General features: G+C 41.0%; 1 protein-coding gene across 9 annotated transcripts in view; it reads right to left on the bottom strand.

Annotated features, from left to right (window-relative positions):
- Nucleotides 1-18552, bottom strand: part of CELF2 (CUGBP Elav-like family member 2) — a 380150-nt gene that overhangs the window by 16911 nt on the left and 344687 nt on the right. For 7 of the 9 annotated variants that reach the window (XM_082046820.1, XM_082046822.1, XM_082046825.1 and 4 more), the window contains 2 exons: nucleotides 6133-6264; nucleotides 344-523 (listed from right to left, as the gene is read on the bottom strand). In XM_082046820.1, the coding sequence (XP_081902946.1) occupies nucleotides 344-523; nucleotides 6133-6264 (312 nt within the window). The remainder of the gene's footprint in view (nucleotides 1-343; nucleotides 524-6132; nucleotides 6265-18552) is intronic. The other 2 variants (XM_082046821.1, XM_082046823.1) reach the window with 1 other exon arrangement.

Genomic DNA, 18552 nt, shown 5'->3' with positions numbered 1-18552 from the left:
TTTGTAGCCCTCTTCTGGACACTCTCCAGTATCTTTATATCCCTTTTATACTGTGTTAGACTCGATGATCCCTGTGGATCCCTTCCAACTCATGACATTCTATGATTCTATGCCCAAAACTGTACACAACACTCAAGAACTTCACTGGTCAGTAAAGTATAACTTAAAGGACAGATGGTTAAAAAATTAATTACTTTAGAGGTTAAAAAAAAAAGTAACAATACTAAATAGCAGAAAACTGAGGAAAAAAAAAAAAAGATTAGGCTATTCGAGGTCCTTTGTTAAGCCTCTGTGAAGAAACAAAGCCATGACACTGCTTTCTCTTCGTCTGCTCGGTGCTTACCTTCCTTCTGGCTGCCCGCGGCGCTTTGCTGCTGCAACAAGCTCTGGCTGTACAGGGTGGGCAGCGCGGCGGCCGCGTACTGCTGGATTCCTGAGTAGGCCTGGGTGAGCGCGTCCATGGTGCCGGCCGTACCGTTCGTCAAGCCTGTTGCGCCGAGTCCTCCGTTCAGGGCCGCCATACCTGAGAGCATTTGAGCAACTTTACAAAAAACCCAACAATAGAGAAAAGAAATTGCACTTGTTCATTAGTGCTTTCCGAAAGGCGTTGGTATTATATGACACTGACAACGACGGCGGTGCATGCAGCTCGGCACTTCACCAAATGGGACTGAAAACAAAGAAACACGACTTTGGCGCCAGGATCACTTTTAGCACAAGGGTTGCACAGTCAGACGGACTCGCATGCAGCCTGCTACTGGCAAGTACCACAGCTCGGTGCTCCCGAAAGCCTCTCTGCACACCCTCCTTGACTCTCGTGCTGCTGCTGAGGGTATCTGAACCTGAGAGAGTGGAACACATTCGACCTGCATCCTTAATAAGTGGTCACTTGGAAAATGGGAAAAAGCAGTCTGAGAGGAAACCAACTCTTTCTGACCAGGGTCATGACTACACCACGTCATGACTACACCAAGTCATGACTACATCAGGAGGATTTTGCTAATATAGAGTTAGCACAGAACCCTGATTAACAGCATTTTGAAGCAACCCTCCGTACAATTATGGCCTTCATCCTTTAGTTCTGTGGTAGGACAATGGACTGCGATGCTCTGCACTTCCACCCACCTCCTCCAGTTACCCCAGAAGAGATGAAAAGCATTGCATCTGGAGTGACTAAAAGTCCTTCATCGGGACCAGGCATCTTTCACAAAGAAACAAATGCATTCAGTTCTAGCAATGTCTTTCTCCTCACTGGAAGCAGAGCTGTTTCATTTTTTTTTTTTCTTTAAAGTGATTCTACATGCTGATAGATAACATTAATTTAACTGGGACGACTGCCAAAGAGGAAATTTCAGACTGGATTGCTAGCTGTGCAGAAAATGGCATCCCTCATCCATGCAAACAGTGTGGTCTGCAAAAGCAGTTTTACTACTCTGACTCTATGGTGGACAAACTCCTGGGCTACAGCCCCTCTCTTTTCCTGCTATTCATCATAATGGCTCCTAAAAGTGCCATGTTAAACTTAACAATGTCAACACGTATTTTTTTCAGAAATTCCAGAAAACCACTTTTTTCCTGTTAGAACTACAATGTCTTTGGCAGCCGAAGGGGTGGCAGAGTTCAGAGCCCTGCTCTTTGCCAACACCTCTGACTTGTGTCAACCACAGCAGTAAGTTCCCATCAGGACTGAAAGTTAAGCCACATTTTCTGCAAAGCCAGCTATCCTGTGCTCCCCAGTTTTAAGGCGAACAGCTCACAAACAACTTAAAAAGGCTTAATCAGACCCCTCAACGTACAGTAGACCAGTCACCAGAAAAATGGGACATCCAGAACCACCGATGACCAGTTTTTAGACATTGACTGTCTAGTGTTTAGGTTGGCAAAATGATGGGTGAAGAGGTGGCTGGTCAAGCCGTATTAAGACTCAAAAGATATGAATGTTGAAGAGAAACAAAGGGCTTAATTTCAGAGCAATAACAAGGGGTGATATGTAAATTGGAGAAAAGTGAGGAAATTAAGCAGATGACACTTTATAGTGAATTAACAATGAAATCTGTTATTAATAGACTGGGAAACAATCTTCAAGGAAGTGGCATAAACCTCATCACGTGAGTAATTTAGAGATAGAAAGAATACTGCAGGGAATCATCCTGCATTGACAGGGGAGGATAAAGATGCTGACCTACTAGTTTTGTTCCATCTCTTATGTAGATTTGAAAAGTGTATTCCTATGAGTCTCTGATAATCAGGACAATTGCTCAAGTGGCACCTTTTTGGCTCCACCAGAGTCTGTGCCAATTAAGAGAATTGTACTGCATAAATTATACCTTTTGATATTACTACAATTTGTGTGACTAAACACTTGACAGGGATGTGATATTCTTAGCCTTTCCTTAATAAAATGTCTTGCACTTTGAAGATTTCTCTTTCCCCTCCACTTCAGAGCATCACCATATCCTGATAGGAGGTACTGGCTGCCACTGCTTTGAACAAAAATCTGAGTAAAAAAGAGCTAGATGTTTGTTGTATAATGGCTCCACTTATAAAACAAAAACTTGCAAAGCAAGACAGCTTGTGAAGCATCCTATATCTAAAAGACAGGAAAATGAAGATTCAAATAGTACTGCTACTAATTTCATCATGAGCCTGACCTTAACCTGCTCTGCTGTTTTTGTACTTAGGTTTGTGTCATTGCTTGCATGGGTGTACACACAGCACTGGTTAAACACTCCTGATAAAGCAGCTTGTATCTCTCCTTTTATTATAGTGTAGAAATAACTTGATAATAGAGGAAGCATTAGGATAACATGTTATCTTTTGTGAGTCATCAGGCTATTAGATAAACACGCTTTGTGTTGCAGTGGGCAGCATCCTCCCCCTTCTTTCACTTAGAATCAATAGCCCCTTCCTACCAAAAGATTTCAGATTAGCAAACAGCCAGACAGCCCCGGCTCACCATGCTGCTCCTGGGAAGGGCACTGCTGCTGCTAGCACACGTGTCTAAATACACTGCCCTCCTGAGCAAAACATCTGCAGAAAGCTTTCAGCATTTTTTTTTCTATTCTTCCTTTATACTCTTTTATGAAATCTGCAAGGTCCAGGTGCAGTTACACATCTCTGCCATCTCTTTATTATCTCTACCAATGCACTTCAGTCTGATATTGAACTGTGGTCCCTTCCTCACTCTGTGAAATAACCTTTTGCAGTCTCTCATCTATGGCCTTCTACTTTTTTGAGTTACTCTACATCATACAGAAGTGACAATGCTTGGCAGGTCCAAAGGTCTCTCGAAGTGTTTTCCAAGCACCTTCAAATCTGTCATGAATAGTTTTATCTCCATTTTACAGATGTAAATATGGGGGCAGAAAGGCTAAGTGACTGCCTTGGGTTCACACACAAATATTGTGTCATAGCTGTCCAATATCGTGAATCCATGGTGTCCTTTCTTAATTCAAAATAATCTCTTCCTCTCTTTATCAATTTTTCCTCATTATTCATAATTCTTTTTGTTAGTTGCATTATTTAAATGTACTCGACCAAAGGAGACATTCTAAGGTTTTGTCATTTAAGGTTTTAGAAGCTTCAAGCACAACTGAGGGAAGACTGGGTGAATCTCTGTATGTATGGACAACTGTTGCCAAACCCTTGGAGACAGTTAAACTTACCATATTTCACTTTCTTTAATTTTTAAGGCGTCCAGACACCTTTCTACAATGCTTCTCTCTACAATGAGAACACTATCAGTCTCCACAGCCCAGCTTCTTTTTCATGGACCCAGCCAGGATTCAGAAAACAAATACAAGTTTACTAGTGAGCTCAGCCTGGAAGACATTCTCCTTGTGGTTCTCACATACAGAGCAGGACATGGCTTCAACAGAAGGGCACATCCTCTGACACCTCTGTGTGAATCAATGCCCAAGCCCAGTGCCACCTGCTGATTAATTTTTGGGTTAAACTCTTGACTTGTGCTTTGGATCGCTCTTGTTAATTCCCCAGTTAGAAGCGTGTCACTCAATTCCAACTTCTCTGCACAATTACTCCAGCACCCTCCATGACCAAATGATGCTTGAACATTTATACTAAAGTGCTATGACCATGGTATAGTGTGAAACATCAGTTTCATTGATCATGAAGTTTTCCAAAGGCAAACTCCTAGGCAGTTTTGAGTGTGAATGACTGGATCAGACATGGTCACTAAGAAAAGCACTAGCTTGTCATTAACATAGACAGGGGAGGTTGTTTTAATTTGAACAATGCTTTGCTACCATTAGCATCACAAGTACCCAGAATTGATAATCAGTGTCAACTTTTTGAGAAAAACCGTGCCACAACATTGTGTTGTGGGGAAGCAGTTTCCTCTCTTTAGATCTCTCTCACATATGTATATACATAGACAGACATATCCACATACATTTTGTAAGTGCTATAAACATACAGATCTTCTAGTCACCTACAATCTCTGTGTCCATAAAAACATCCATGAAGAAAATTTGGGACTGAAGCCACTCTTGGTGTAAGTCCATTGAAGCAATGGCGGCTTAAAATAAGCTGAAATTTGGCACTAGGTTGTGTATACGTCATTAATACTTCAAGTGACACACGCAGATAAGTTTGCACACACATCACCTTGAAATACTTGCTGAGAAAATGTAAACTATTTGGTTATGACCTAGCAAAAAGTGTCAAAAAGAGTGCAATGGCTCCCACACAAAGTCAAGAGCTTATAGGTGACTCATTCTTACCCAGTCTTACTGAAGGGGACATTATCTTGGAGTGCTTCTGTAGTACTTGTGGGAGGGAAGGAGTGGGATGCCATACTCTGCTCTTGATTATTGTGACCTCTTGTACACCAAGTAAAGCACAACAAGTGTTTGTTGGGAAAGGGTATTTAATGATTTCTTAGCTATGACAGGGTAGCTCTCCTACTAAGAGAGCTCATGAGAGGAAATAAATTAGCTTTTCATGCATGCCATTTTCAGTGGCTTGCTTTAATACTAATGTAATAATAAGAAAGGAAACAAACATTGGCCATTTTAGGACCTAATACTTACTTCTCCTAAGTTGTTCTTGAGTCCTATTTACTACGAAATACACACGTCCTTGCCAGAAGCAAGACCTGTTTTATACAAGACCCCATGCAACCACCCAACACTGCTACATGGACATCCATTAGCCCCCTTCCTTCCCAACTCCCAACAATGACAACCAGAGATCACAGAACAAAAGAATTGGGTGAGCAGCCAAATAACACTGACAAAAAGGACATCATGCAGAGCATCAAAGTGAGCAAGAGATACTGAGGAGGACATCCATTCCTGGGGGTACATTATGATGGGTCATGGACTGGCAATGACCAGATTCCTTGCATTATAAAAGGAAATGCAAGGAGCAACAGCAGCTAAAAAAAAAGGAGAGGGAAAATGCATCTGGACAAATCTCTTCTATTGCAGGCAAAGGTGAAGTCATCATAGCAGAAACAATAAAGAAAAAATCCTTCTTCTTCAGGAAAATCTTGACCAAGGCTAAAAAAAAGGAAGAATGTTCTAAAAACTCTTGGCATCTACCTAGCTGGAGATGCTAGGGCTTGTTTCAGATGTCACAGGATAGATGTGCATGCTCTGAAATTACAGGTGACTGACTGCATGATTCTCTTATACTTGCCAATTGAAAGCCAAAGACTTGCCTTCATTTTCAAAGTATGTTGCTCTCACGTCAATTTGATAATTCCAATAGACATTTTTAAAGGATTGCCTCCGTGGTAAACATTTTTCTTATCACTGCATTTCTGAGTGAGACTTTGTACACTGGGATGATACACCTGTTGTCAGACTCCCTAAATAAAAAAGGAGCCTCTCCTATAACCGAGATAACCCAAATCCCTGATGATATTTCTTTTACCTTTCATACACCCTGCAAGAAAAGGAGTCTGTGCAGGGACCCAAGGGACTTCACTTTGCAGTTGACTATGTGACTCCAGAACTGCATATGTACCATAAATGGAACTAGATCAACTTGACCCCCTGATTTTGTATACAGATTAAAAATAATAATAATAATAATCACTTTACGATTGGTAGTTTTTTGTGTCATGATAATTGGGGAAGGCTGTCCACCACAGCAATAAATACTCACTGTTTACGGTACCTGCTAGTGCATTAATATTATTCAGTCCAACAGTGGCTCCAGCCAGTCCTTGGAGAGTACCCAGAGAAGTCAAAGAATTCATGGCCGCACCAGCTGTGGAATTAGCAGTTGATGCAGCCACTGAAAGGAAAAGAAAAAGCACGGCAAAATTAAGGTCATATTTTGCTTTTTTTAGTTGATCACAAACCAGCTTATAATAATGCTGAGCTCAACAACAGGGCTACTTGAAAGAAAAAGAAAACGAGACCAGTAGACTAACCTTGATCAAGATAATAATAGCATGTTTGTTCATGGAACATGTTGATAAGCCTTGAGCTGCAAAGCTGGATCACAAAATTTAGCATAGTGCTATTATTCGCAAACAATTCAGAAACAGTAAGCATGGGATCAATCACGTTCTCAGAAGTTTGTCAATCAACCTAGCATTCCAGGCTAATCAGCTAATCAGGCTATTGAGGTTTTGCCACATTTTAAACTCCATCATTGAAAAAAAAAATAGAAATACTCATAGTAATTTTGTCATTCAAGAGCCTTCTGTTCTGGGCCCCAAGTATTCTAAGAGAAATTCTACTTATTCTAAGTGAGACACTATGCCATTATGGCTGTGCTCTAGGACACCTTATGAACATCATTTAAAGCCTTAAAGTTTATGAAAGGAACAATGGCCAGCCCAGTACAAAATGTAACTACTATCCATTTTCTTGCAGGCTTTTAGCCTGCCCTTTGTATATAACTAGTCATGTATATGCACCCCATAAATTATACTATATGCACCCCCAAAAGCTCTGCAAGAGGGGAAGCTGAGGTTTAGGTGGAGAAAATGCTGCTACAATGCCAAGGGAATGATTAAGGTGGATGAGATTAATCCATCTAAACTACACGCTTACTTTCTTGTCATAGGAACGTAATAAAGCACCTTAGAAAGAGCTATCATTTAGGATAAGTTGGCTGAACTAGAAATGTGTGTCTCTCTCATAGAAGGGCCCTGAATAACTAGTGTAGATTAAATGCTTGACTTAGAGGTAGATAAAGTTATGCCAGATGAATCACACTCATAAAAGCTGCAGGAACAATTAAGTTTTTAGCTTGTCTCTTGAGCCTTACTTTAATGCATCAATCATAAAGACTTTCTTTTCCTTTAAAAAGTTGCATTATCTTCTGAAAAGTGAACATTTAGAGTTTTGCTGATGATTTACCAAAGGAACATCATGCCTGCACCATGCTTTTTAGCTCCCATTCATTATCTAGTTGTGAAACAGTTAAGTTTGCTTTTATCTCTGTGCTCTTTTGAGCTGTCAAACACATCAGATTACTCAGTGAATGCTCAAAATAAGTGAAGTCTCTACAGGTGGTAGGATCCAGTGAGGAAAGTAAGAGGCATCTTTTTCACTCCATGGGTAAACCTCAAAACCCCAACCTACAAATAACCCACCTTTGCAAGCTTAAGACCCACCAAAAACAAGCCTTCGCACTCATGGGGCTTCAAAGTACAGAAGACTCGCCTGGTGTGGGTGAGGAGAGATTTGCAGACTCTGTGAGACATTCCTTATCCTCACTTCCCTAGCACCTGCAGTGTTAACTTGAATAATTTTACATGTTGCAGATAGAAGCAGCTTTGATTATTCAGTGTCTCTCCATAAAGCAATAAGAAGTCAATAATGTCTTTTGGTTAAAAAAAAAAAAGTAATCAAAAAAACCAAGTAAAAACCCACTTTCGTCAGATAATGTGAGCACCAACAGAGAAGAAAGGAAAAAATCAAAATGAATGAATGTCAGTGAATTCCCCGTGACCAACACTGCTCTGTGTTTCTGCTCATGTTCATTAGCAGATCATTTAAATGAGGTATATAAACCTCAAATCTGAAGGGTCTAATTGGTTTTTACTGGGCTCAATTCCATTCATTTCTGTTTCAGAGGGTTATTACTCTTTTCTCTTGAGGAGACACACATATTTAAGAAATGAGAGAAACGGGGGCTAGGATACTGCCTGAAAAATTACATTGAAGCTCTTGGGGACAAATAACTCCTGCAAATGAGAGCCATATGCTTATGGATTGTCAACACATCTGTCGGAGAAGGCAGAAAAACCTGATTAAATCTTTCCCTCTAGCACAGCCCACAGAGCGCATAGTGGTAGCTCTTATCTTAGTCTCACTGCTCAAACACATGCTTCAGGGATGGCCAGTACCTGAGGTCAGCACCTCTTGCTTCTTCTATTCATAGGAAGTTTCTCTGTTTCACCAAACAAACACAGAGCTGGTGCCTCAATGATTCTCCCATTTGAAGTTGCAATGCAGATTATCTAGTTTGCCTAAATAAAGACTTGGCATGTAATCAATGTAGAATACTAGTTGGAGCACTGAAGCACCTCAGAAATCAGTGTTCCATTGTTGTGGCTATTTCTTCTGCTTAGCAGTGATCTGTCTCACAGGTCCACTGGGACAAGGCCTTTTCTTCTTTGGCTTATTATTTCTTTGAGGAGAAAGAAGCCGAACAAATTGTGTGGGTTCCATTATCTTGTTGGACGCGGGGCGAAGCGAAATGAAGGGAGCTCCTTTCATTAGGGCACTTGTAAAGGACAGATCCAGCACCTTGCTGGGTGAGGCTTTCTGAGAGACTCCACACTGGTTATTTCCTTCTCTTTGACTAAGACCTGAATGTATGAAATGATGATTAAGACAGTGATGAGCTAAAATACTATCATAAAGGCGCCATAAAAGGTCCAAGATACTAAGAGAGGTGAAAATTTCTCACAAAATGCTGGATAAAACCAGCAGATGAAGCAAAGTCCCTTGTCCCTAAAAAACTTAAAGGGAGATGAAACGGAAGTTAAAAGCTCCTACAAGACACGTATTGAGGCTTAAGCCAGCTGAAAGTTTTTACCTCATGTGGTCCCAGAATACTTTTAAATCCACCTAAAGACAAGGACTATGCTTCTCCTGCCCTTTGCCCTTTTCTAGTTTCTTTCAACTAAGAAATTGTAACATATATTGAACCAGAGGGAAAAAAAAAATCACGTCTTGTGGTAGCAGTAGATGACTGCACTACTTTGGGTGAACCTGTATAACTCTCTTGTGTCAGCAAAGCTCTTGGGCTCCACAACTGCTCAGAGTAATGGCAAAGGAAGTGTAATTCACTGTTGAAATAGTGTTATTCTATATTTATGGGTTTTAGCTGTCCAGCTGACAAAAATAGATTGGATACCTACTGAATTTATAAATTGGTTTTTACCAGGTTCCCCTGCCACTAAACAAATTAAAAGAGAACATTTCACAACTCTCTCCATCCTCCACACCAGAGCATTGCTGCTCTGAATCAAATCACTTCACAGTGCTGCTTAATAAGAAGTAGGCATCTGTCTCCAGAGACAGCTTGATGTACGGAGCCGTAGTGCCACTAGGAATTGCCCTCTTTGTGCACCAGCACTTGGCGCAACAGTGAGGAAAAGCAAAACCACGCAAAAATGTGCAAAAGACTTGGGTTTCTGGTGTCACTCTATATGGCACGCTCTGTGTCCATAATATTTGGTGTATTATTTTTCTCCTTATAGTGGGAATTTTGTCTTTGCCTTCTTAAGACCTGTATATGTCAGAGACTCAATATGTTCCTGGGACAGCATTGAGTTAGCTGATACTGAAGCTAGGGGGAGAGATTCAGCAGACTGGAGCTGCAGCCTGATGAATATTGGTTGAATATACAATAATTGGTGAAGCACAGAGCTACTTTTTATCAGCTGCACTGATCATTCCCTCATAATGTTCTACCCTGAATAAACATCAGAACATGACAGACAAGGTTTTGTCTACTCAAAGGAACCTTTTCTTCTCTAACATCAGTCATTGGAATAAGCTGACAACTTTCTTAAAGAGGCTGTTGCTCAACCAAAGACTATTGGCAGGAGTTATGGGGTTGAATCCTTTGGCTGCTTTTGCAAGAGTTCAGAAAAGATGTTCATCGTATTCCCCACTGACCTTAAAAATCTATTAATACGTGCAAATAATAACACAGCATGAGATAAAGAGGTCAGTTGAGACTTGTAAGAGTAAAGAGCTGTCTTGTAACCTGTAGAACAATCTGCTCTGTTTCCTGCAGGTGTGCTGCATGCTGATCTCCTGTTGCCTTCTCCATCCAGGCCACATACAGAGATCTTACAGAACACTTCAGCATCTCCAACCATGAAAGGTGGCAAGGTTAAAAATGTTCATTTTACTATTACAGACCTTACTGTTTCTTCTTCACTGACCCCTATATTCCCACATTTCTGTGTCAGCCTCACAACCTTCCTCCTCTTTCTTCCAAACTCAACTCCACTCTAATAAACATCCAGAAAACTCCAAGTAATACAATTAATATTATTAACAAGCTGTGAAATGGAGAAGGGCATGGCTGCGGCCTTCCCTCAACACACCCCCAACCTCAGCCATTTGATCTTACTGTGCTTCCTTCATTTGATTGATGAATTTTTTTTCTATCAGTTTCATTATGAATAAAGACACTTGGCCTTTGGTTAATGTATTCTTTAATAGATCTCTCTTTGATACAGAGAACACATTTTCATTTGGAGTCGTTGCTCTACACAGTACAGATATTTGTGTTTAACTAGTAATGTTGCATTCATAGAGATTTTTAAGGCTGGAAAAAGCTGGCATTTTCAACTATTATCTGCAACACATTTGTTTCTGCCCATAAAAGGTAATAGCACCTTTTAGGTCAGACGTTTTTTAATAGAAATCTAAACTAGCAATGAGCCATTTCCCTTTTAATTTAAATAACATTTCAACACAATTCCTAAAAGCTATGCCAACCTAGAAAAACAACCTGTACTAGCATAGAAACTTTTGGCCATTGTTTTGGCCAGCTTATGTCCATAGAGTCATGATGATTTATACCATCTGGATTTACATCAGCTGGAACACTAGATTCAGGGTATTGGCATCTAGGAAAGGCAATGATGTGTAAATAGTTCTTTGGCTTTGCTGTGGATGGGCTCAATTTCCCCAGATCTAGCAGCCTCATCATTAGTTTAAGCTAGTCTAGTAAAAACTATTCTTTTGGAGTGTCTTTGAGGTTAAGAGACCTCAAACTCAAACACAGTTCATTTGGATTTCTATCTCAGGATGGGCTGAACTGCCCTCTGGAATTGACCCTTTTTCCCCTGATTGAGATGGTGAATTCAAAGTAGACACAGACAATTCAGAGAGGAAATGTGCTGTGGGATGGATCCTGTCCCTCCTGTTGGCCACATGTTGTCTTACAAGCCGGTGAACTGAATGCGAGGAATCTGCTTTCATCCTGTCTGCGGAACTGATGCCAAACCACGCAAACTCAGGAGCTGGGATGTAATCACCTCCAGCAAATCTCAGGCTCAGAGAATTGCCTGATGCTGGGCAATTCTGAGTTAATCTGCAGAGGATGCTCACTTTTCTGCAAAGCCCACTCAGCAGGGACTTACATAGTGTTACAGTACAGGTTGTACAAGGTAGGATGCCCTTGCACAAGAGAATGCAAGATGAGCTAAACTAGATGCTGTTGATGTCTCTCCCAGTTCTGTCTCAAGCTTATTGTGCTGCCCTGTATAAAACCCTCACTATTTTTTTTAACTGCCAAGAAAGGGCTAATTCTGCTTCTTCCCAGTTTCTGGTTTGTCTCTTAGAAAGCCATATCTTTGGTTTTCTAAGGCACAGGCACATTACTTACTTACTACCTACACCTGAGACCAAGGAGTGCCCTTAAGAGAGCTTGTAGGTATAGTGAAGTAAGAAAACCACAGACCTATGTTTGTCTGTAGTACAGCCTTGGGAAAATCCCACCCCTCTCATGTCCCAGGTCCAATTTATAAAATCAATCCTCTTCCGCAACAGAGAAGATCAACTGGAGGGTCTAGGGAGGCTACCTGTGCATTTGGTGATGAAACGAAGTATGAGCTAAACACTCCCTCTCACTGTTGCTCTGAATAAAATGACCTGTTCAAATCACACACATAACCCCATGATTTAGCAGCAAGATGGTCTGCAGTGTGTAGTTAACCCCATTCTTTCCTTAATTTGTTTGGTAAATGTCTAAGTAATAAAGAACTACTATGACTTAAGAGAAAAGTCATATACCACAGAAACATGGGCTCTCTTGATAATTTCATGCTGTATATCCTAACTCGGCACTATTTCATGGGTGGTGATATGAAGGCCGTGCACTCTCTCCATTCCCCTTCACCTTGTCCCATTCTCTTCTTCCTCTTCCAACACTAACATAGTGTATGGAAATAGTACACAGGCACACTGCAGGCCTGGCACTGAGGTATTAAGAACATCAAAGAGGCATTTCAAAGATTTTAAGTGTAGTTTCCTTTTGGAAACATTATTTTGGTTTTTGGGCAGGACCAAACGAGATAATGGGCAAAGCAAGGGCATCTTCAGACCTTTGCCTACATGGAAGGTTGCTGTAAACCTCCATCTACCCCATCTATGTGAAGAGCAGCTAATGTTTGCGGAGCAGAATCAGCTTTCTGGTGCTGCAGGGCTTCAGGGCAGCTCTAAGACTGGCTTAACTACTCTAGGGCTCTCTGCATAAAGATTCACAACAGTAACTGTGTCAGCGGTGCTGACAGCTTTCCTTTAGGCCGCTCTTAGTTACCCTCCACAACTGGCTGTCACCACCTAATGCACAGCACAACAGGAAGCTCAACGTTTTACTTTGATATCAGCCATCTGCTTATCTGTGTTCTGGTCACATCCTGCTTAGTCAGTTGTAGAGGACGTGAGTAAGTTAGAAAGCAAACCACATCGCTCGGCTGTGAACCACAACTTTGTTCTTGTTGTTTTACTTAATGGAGAGTTTAAAAAACTCAGTGTTCGAAGCACTTATTTTGCTCCAGTTAAGATGATACAGTAGTGCACCAGGGATCGATATTAACCACAAGTTTAAGGTTCAGTATCTCTGTGACTTTAAGCATGAGAAGTTGCAGAGAAAACATGTTGTCTTTTGGGAGATATTCCTGTCAAATCTGTACTGGCAGTTGTCTGAGTCCAGAATCCTCTGAATTTGGGTGTATTTCTGATTTTCTGTTGCTTTCCTGAGCTCACTGACTTCAAGGACTAGATAAAATAGATTTGACTTAATCTGCTTCTGACTAAATGGCTGCCATTCAGATGGATGCAGACGTGCAGAATTGGTTTAACAAGGACAGGTGCAAAGTCCTGCACCTGGGAAGGAATAATGCCTTTCAGTAACACAGGCTGGGGATGGATGGATGTGCTGGGGAGGAGCTCTGATGAAAAGGATCTGAGAGAGTCATGGTAGGAGGTGACCATGAGCCAGCAGCATGCCCTGGCAGCAAAGAAAACCAACAGGAGAAGAGCCAGGAGACCCAGGTGATTTTTCCTCTTTGCTTAGCATTTGTTAAATCACATCTAAATACTACATCCAGATTTAGGCTCCTCATTGCAAGGAAAACATTTATCAGCTGGAGCACTCATCTTGTAACAAGCCTGGCTTGTTCAGGCTGGAGAAGATATGGTTTCAGGTGGGCCTAAAGCAGCCTCCCCGCACTTATGAGGAGGTCATCAGCGAGACAGAGCTCTGCATGGTGGGAGGAGGAGAGGTAAATTGAAACAAGAAGTGTTCTGTCCAGATGTAAGTAAAAAATATTTGTATCATGAGGATTGTCAAGCACTGGAACAGATTACCCAGACTGCCTTGCCCATGTCCTTGGAGGTTTTCAAGGCTTGACTGGATGAAGCCCTGGACAACCTGATCTCACTTGACACTGCTTGGAGCAGGGGGCTGGACTACAGACCTCCTGACAGACCTTCAAATCTCAATTATTTTATGAAATTATAAAAAATAAAAGAGTCTAGCAGAAAGGAAGAAAAAGTCAGGTAACACTGAGGCAGAATGAAAGAAAGCTGAAGAATGAAGATGTGTTGACAGAAAACTGAACTGGCTTCTGTCCTTGGGTCTGTTTTCAGGAATAGAGGTTGGCACCAAATATGCCACTTAATTCTTGTCTGTGCTTCTGTTTCTGATCTGTCACAATTACTTTGTGTGTAAAATTTCCAGGGCTAGATCTACATCTAGGTAAAGGAGGTTCTGACCTTGGATGATTCCTTGTTATTCTAGATTCCTCTTAGTTTCCTTTAGCTTTAGCAATATGCAAGAGAGATAATAAAATTGTAGTAGATGAAGAGAAAGAAATTGTGCAAAGAGAGTAAACGCAGTAAGAAAATAAAATCAAAATTATTTACTTCTAACGTGTCCCCAGTCAGTGACATAGGAGTTTTGGACAAAAGAAAAAGAAATACTAAACCCAAAGAAGAAAACTCTAATTTTAGCAGGTTGAATTTAAAATCTTTGTTTATTAGCCAAAATCTCTTAGTTAAACAGAATATTCCTTTGTCTCTCTGTTAATACAAGAGGGATAATAAAACTAAGAGACAACACTGGATTTAAGGATAATCAGATTAAGGCGGCATTCTCTGTTTCCCTTCTAATCTTTAGTTGCAAAAACCAGCGATGTTTTGAATGATGTCTTGCAAACTGCATCTAAACAAGACAAACACCTGATGGCCTGAGTGAAAGACTAAAGATATTGGCCAAAGTTCAGTTGTGTTGGATGAAGTCTATGCAAAGCTTCCAACTTTGGTCTGATCTACAACATCTGATTTTGGTTGTGGTACTTTCTTAAACAGAGAAGAATGGCACTCAGCTGTAGGAGATTCTTATGTAGCAGGGAATCTGGACCAATGATCTGGTGTTATGTATAATTCTGGCCAGATCTGATCTTACATGTTTAAGGTCAATCGATTAAGGTGTATTCTCTTCATGTAGCACTAAAGACAACTGGTTGTTAAAAAGAGAAGGGTTCCCCAAACCTGTGAATTAAATACCTCCTGTGGAAAAGAAGAGCGACTCAAATATAGTTATGATGGAGCCTATGAAATGAGGATTATAAACACGGGTGTGGGGGAGAAGTGGGCAAGTCAATCACACCGCCCATGTGACAGTGCTCTCAGGAATTTGCAGTTCCGTTTCTGTCTGAAATGAGCACACTCTACAGGCTCTGACTGCATAAGGAACATTTTAAAGGGGAAGAATAATTAAGCGATGACAGAGGCATCATCATTATTAGATAATCACAACCCAGGGGCATTAACAAACGTTGAGTGTCTCTAATCCCATGGGGTCTAATTATTCTGTGATAATAACCACACCTCCAAGTTTTAATTTATTCTTGTGGAGAATCTAGGGGGGAGGGTGGGGGGAAGGGGGGTACTTTAATATTTTTGCCGAAAGAAGATGCGGTTGGCCTTTCAAAAGGGCTCATCAGTATTCTAATCTAACTAGCAGTGTGATTGGCATTAAATTGTCTGCCCTTTACGGTGATCTCCAGCCAATCCGAATATTCACCCTTGCACAAACTGGTGGTTTCCCGATCTCTTAACACAGCACCAGCATGCACCGGTTCTGTTTCTTGGGGCAATTTTTGGCAAAGGAGAGGTGGATTTTCCTAGTCTGAGGAGGTTAATTTTCCGTAAAGTCATCTGATAAACACATTGCCATTGGTGTGGAGAGAGAAGCAAAAACTTGCTGATTTTCTGGTATCTTGGAAGTGCTGTCTGACATGTCAAAAAGGAAGATTCTAGTAAGTTTAAGTGCTCTGCTTCTGCTCGGATAGAATAAAATAAAAGTGACAGACACACTCCAGGGAAAGAGCACCAGAAAAGCAAGAGAGCAAGAAAGAATCAGAAGCAAACAAGAATGACAATATAGAAAGACATCTAGTAATATCACAGCCTTTCTCAAATAAGTCAATGTCCCTCTACTTCTTCATTACTCACAGGTGAACAATTCCTATAAAAGATTACCCAGATCTTCTCAGGGTACAGGAAAAGAGAAGCACCAGTGAGGAAAGGAGAAAAGAAGACTGGGTTCTTTGCAAATTAAGAAGCCAAGGTCTTTCCCATCTTACGTTCCTTAATTTTCCTCCAACCTATCTACCCAACAGAAGGTATTTTATTGGATCAATAAGGATTTATTGATTGGGCATATCTTTGTGAATCTAGGCTATTGTGTTTAAGGGTACATTTTTCCTGTGAGGTTATGGAGATGGAGAGAGAGAGAGAGTAAAAAACAAGTTAATATTCTGGGTCAATTCCGCACTGATGTTTCTGAGTTGTTGAAATGTATTGCTCAGTGAAGACCATCCGCCTCTGGTGTAAACTCCAAGTCATATATCCTATTTCACCACTGTGCCTGCAAAATATCATGCACTCTCCCCAGCAGACCACAATGATAAATCACTTTTGGTTTTGGGTAGGAAATACATTAAAGAGAGGCTGGGGAACAGAGTAATAGGGCACAGAGGACCGGCTTGGGTTAAACGTCATAGATGCCCATTAGATGTTTCCAGCTGTAACTCAAACTGAAATCAAACCAAATTGAAACCTCACAATATGAAGAAAACAAAGAATAATTACTGAGCATTTATGACTGTTTTACTCAGTGGGGCCAAGGGCTGTGGCCTGTGTTCATCGAAGCAGCACTGAGTTCACATCAAAACCAGAGCATTAGCATTTCTACAGGGAACTTCCAGCTGTGCTCTCATGTTTATTACTGCTATCTCACACTATTTGGAGTGAGCTATTGTTCAGAGACACGCACCCTGATGCTGAAATGACCTCCACATTGGAGCCACTTCAGCATACAACCACTTCTAAATCACTTTCCAAAGAACTTCTGATCTAGAATCAATAAGGCTCTCCTTGAGGCCAGGGTCTTCTGCCTGGAGTACAGGTTCCTTCACACTGCTCTCTGTGTGCCTGCAACATCTTTGGCATATTTTCACCACTAAGTAGTAACAAAACACAGAATCACAGAATGTCAGGGCTTGGAAGGGACCTCGGAAGATCATCCAGTGCAATCCCCCTGCCGGAGCAGGAACACCCAGATGAGGTTACACAGGAATGTGTCCAGGTGGGTTTTGAATGTCTGAAGAGAAGGAGACTCCACAACCTCCCTGGGCAGCCTGTTCCAGTGTCTGTCACCCTCACTGAGAAGAAGTTTCCTCTCAAATTTAAATGGAACCTCCTGTGTTCCAGTTTATACCCATTGCCCCTTGTCCTATCCTTGGTTGCCACAGAGAAGAGCCTGGCTCCTTCCTCATAACACTCACCCTTTATATATTTATAAACATTAAAGAGGTCATCCCTCAATCTCCAAGCTAAAGAGCCCCAGCTCCCTCAGCCTTTCCTCACACGGGAGATGCTCCACTCCCTTCATCATCTCTGTTGCCCTGCGTTGGACCCTCTCCAGCAGTTCCCTGTCCTTCTTGAATTGAGGGGCTCAGAACTGGACACAATATTCCAGATGTGGTCTCAATAACAAGCAGCAGCATGTCTCCATAAAATAAGAGTGTCAGTAGAGTTCAAGCCTATAGTTCAAGGTATGTTTTTGTTCCAAGAGTGCTAATCACATGCATCTATGGAAATTCAGATTCTAGTACATGGCAGAGGATGGCCTGATTCATCTTCATTTTCACCTCTCTAATATATCTGTCTCAAGATCAGATAAATAGTCCTAAGGAGGTGTTTGACTTTCAATTGCTGCAAGATGTGCCTAAAAGATTTGTTTATTTCAGACATACAGGAGTCATATCCATGGTATTTTAGAATAGAGATAAATTATATACTGACAATTTAAGTCTGTAGATAGAGAGATATGAGCCCAGAAAGTGCATGAATAAGAATTTCCATGGAAGAAGGGATTTTTGTAGGGTGTGCAAACACAACCTCATTGTAACAGCACACTAAAAGATACAGTCATTCAACTCTGTAAGCCGCAGAACTCAAGGATTATCTTGTCTCATCTAAAATTACTCAGCCATGTCCTTTGCAGACCATTTGTAAAGTCATATATAGTTTAATGTGTCACTGGTTCTTATCATTTATATTGCACATTTCTGTTCCATGAACAGCAAAGACCGTCAAAGGTTTACTTTACTTGTTTTTAAACTCGTGCAGTTGTTTGCAATATTTTTGTTTGCCCAATGTATACAATAAATCAGCAGAGCCATATTGAAACCGATATCTCTTTTTGCTGAAACAATTAGGTTAAAGACACTCATAAACTCTAATTTCTCTTACGTTCCTCAATTTATCCTGCCTTAGGAAAACAGACCATGAGTATCCATGGACACGTACACAATTCACTAGGGTTGAAGGAGCTGCCAGTACTACTGCCAGTAGTAAACGTTAAATAGTTGAAAGCTTCTTCAAGTGCATGAGTTTTGCTAAGATGTACATTATTTCCTGAATATTACATACTCCAGCATTTTCTGGGCTTGGAACTTCTTGTAAGATATATACCCTATAAGCTCACATATTTACCTGTGTAGCCAAGCTGATAGTATCACAT

Source organism: Streptopelia decaocto, assembly GCF_964273445.1.
Source record: "Streptopelia decaocto genome assembly, chromosome: 1".
NCBI lineage: Eukaryota > Metazoa > Chordata > Aves > Columbiformes > Columbidae > Streptopelia > Streptopelia decaocto.
This window is presented reverse-complemented; position numbering and strand designations above follow the sequence as displayed.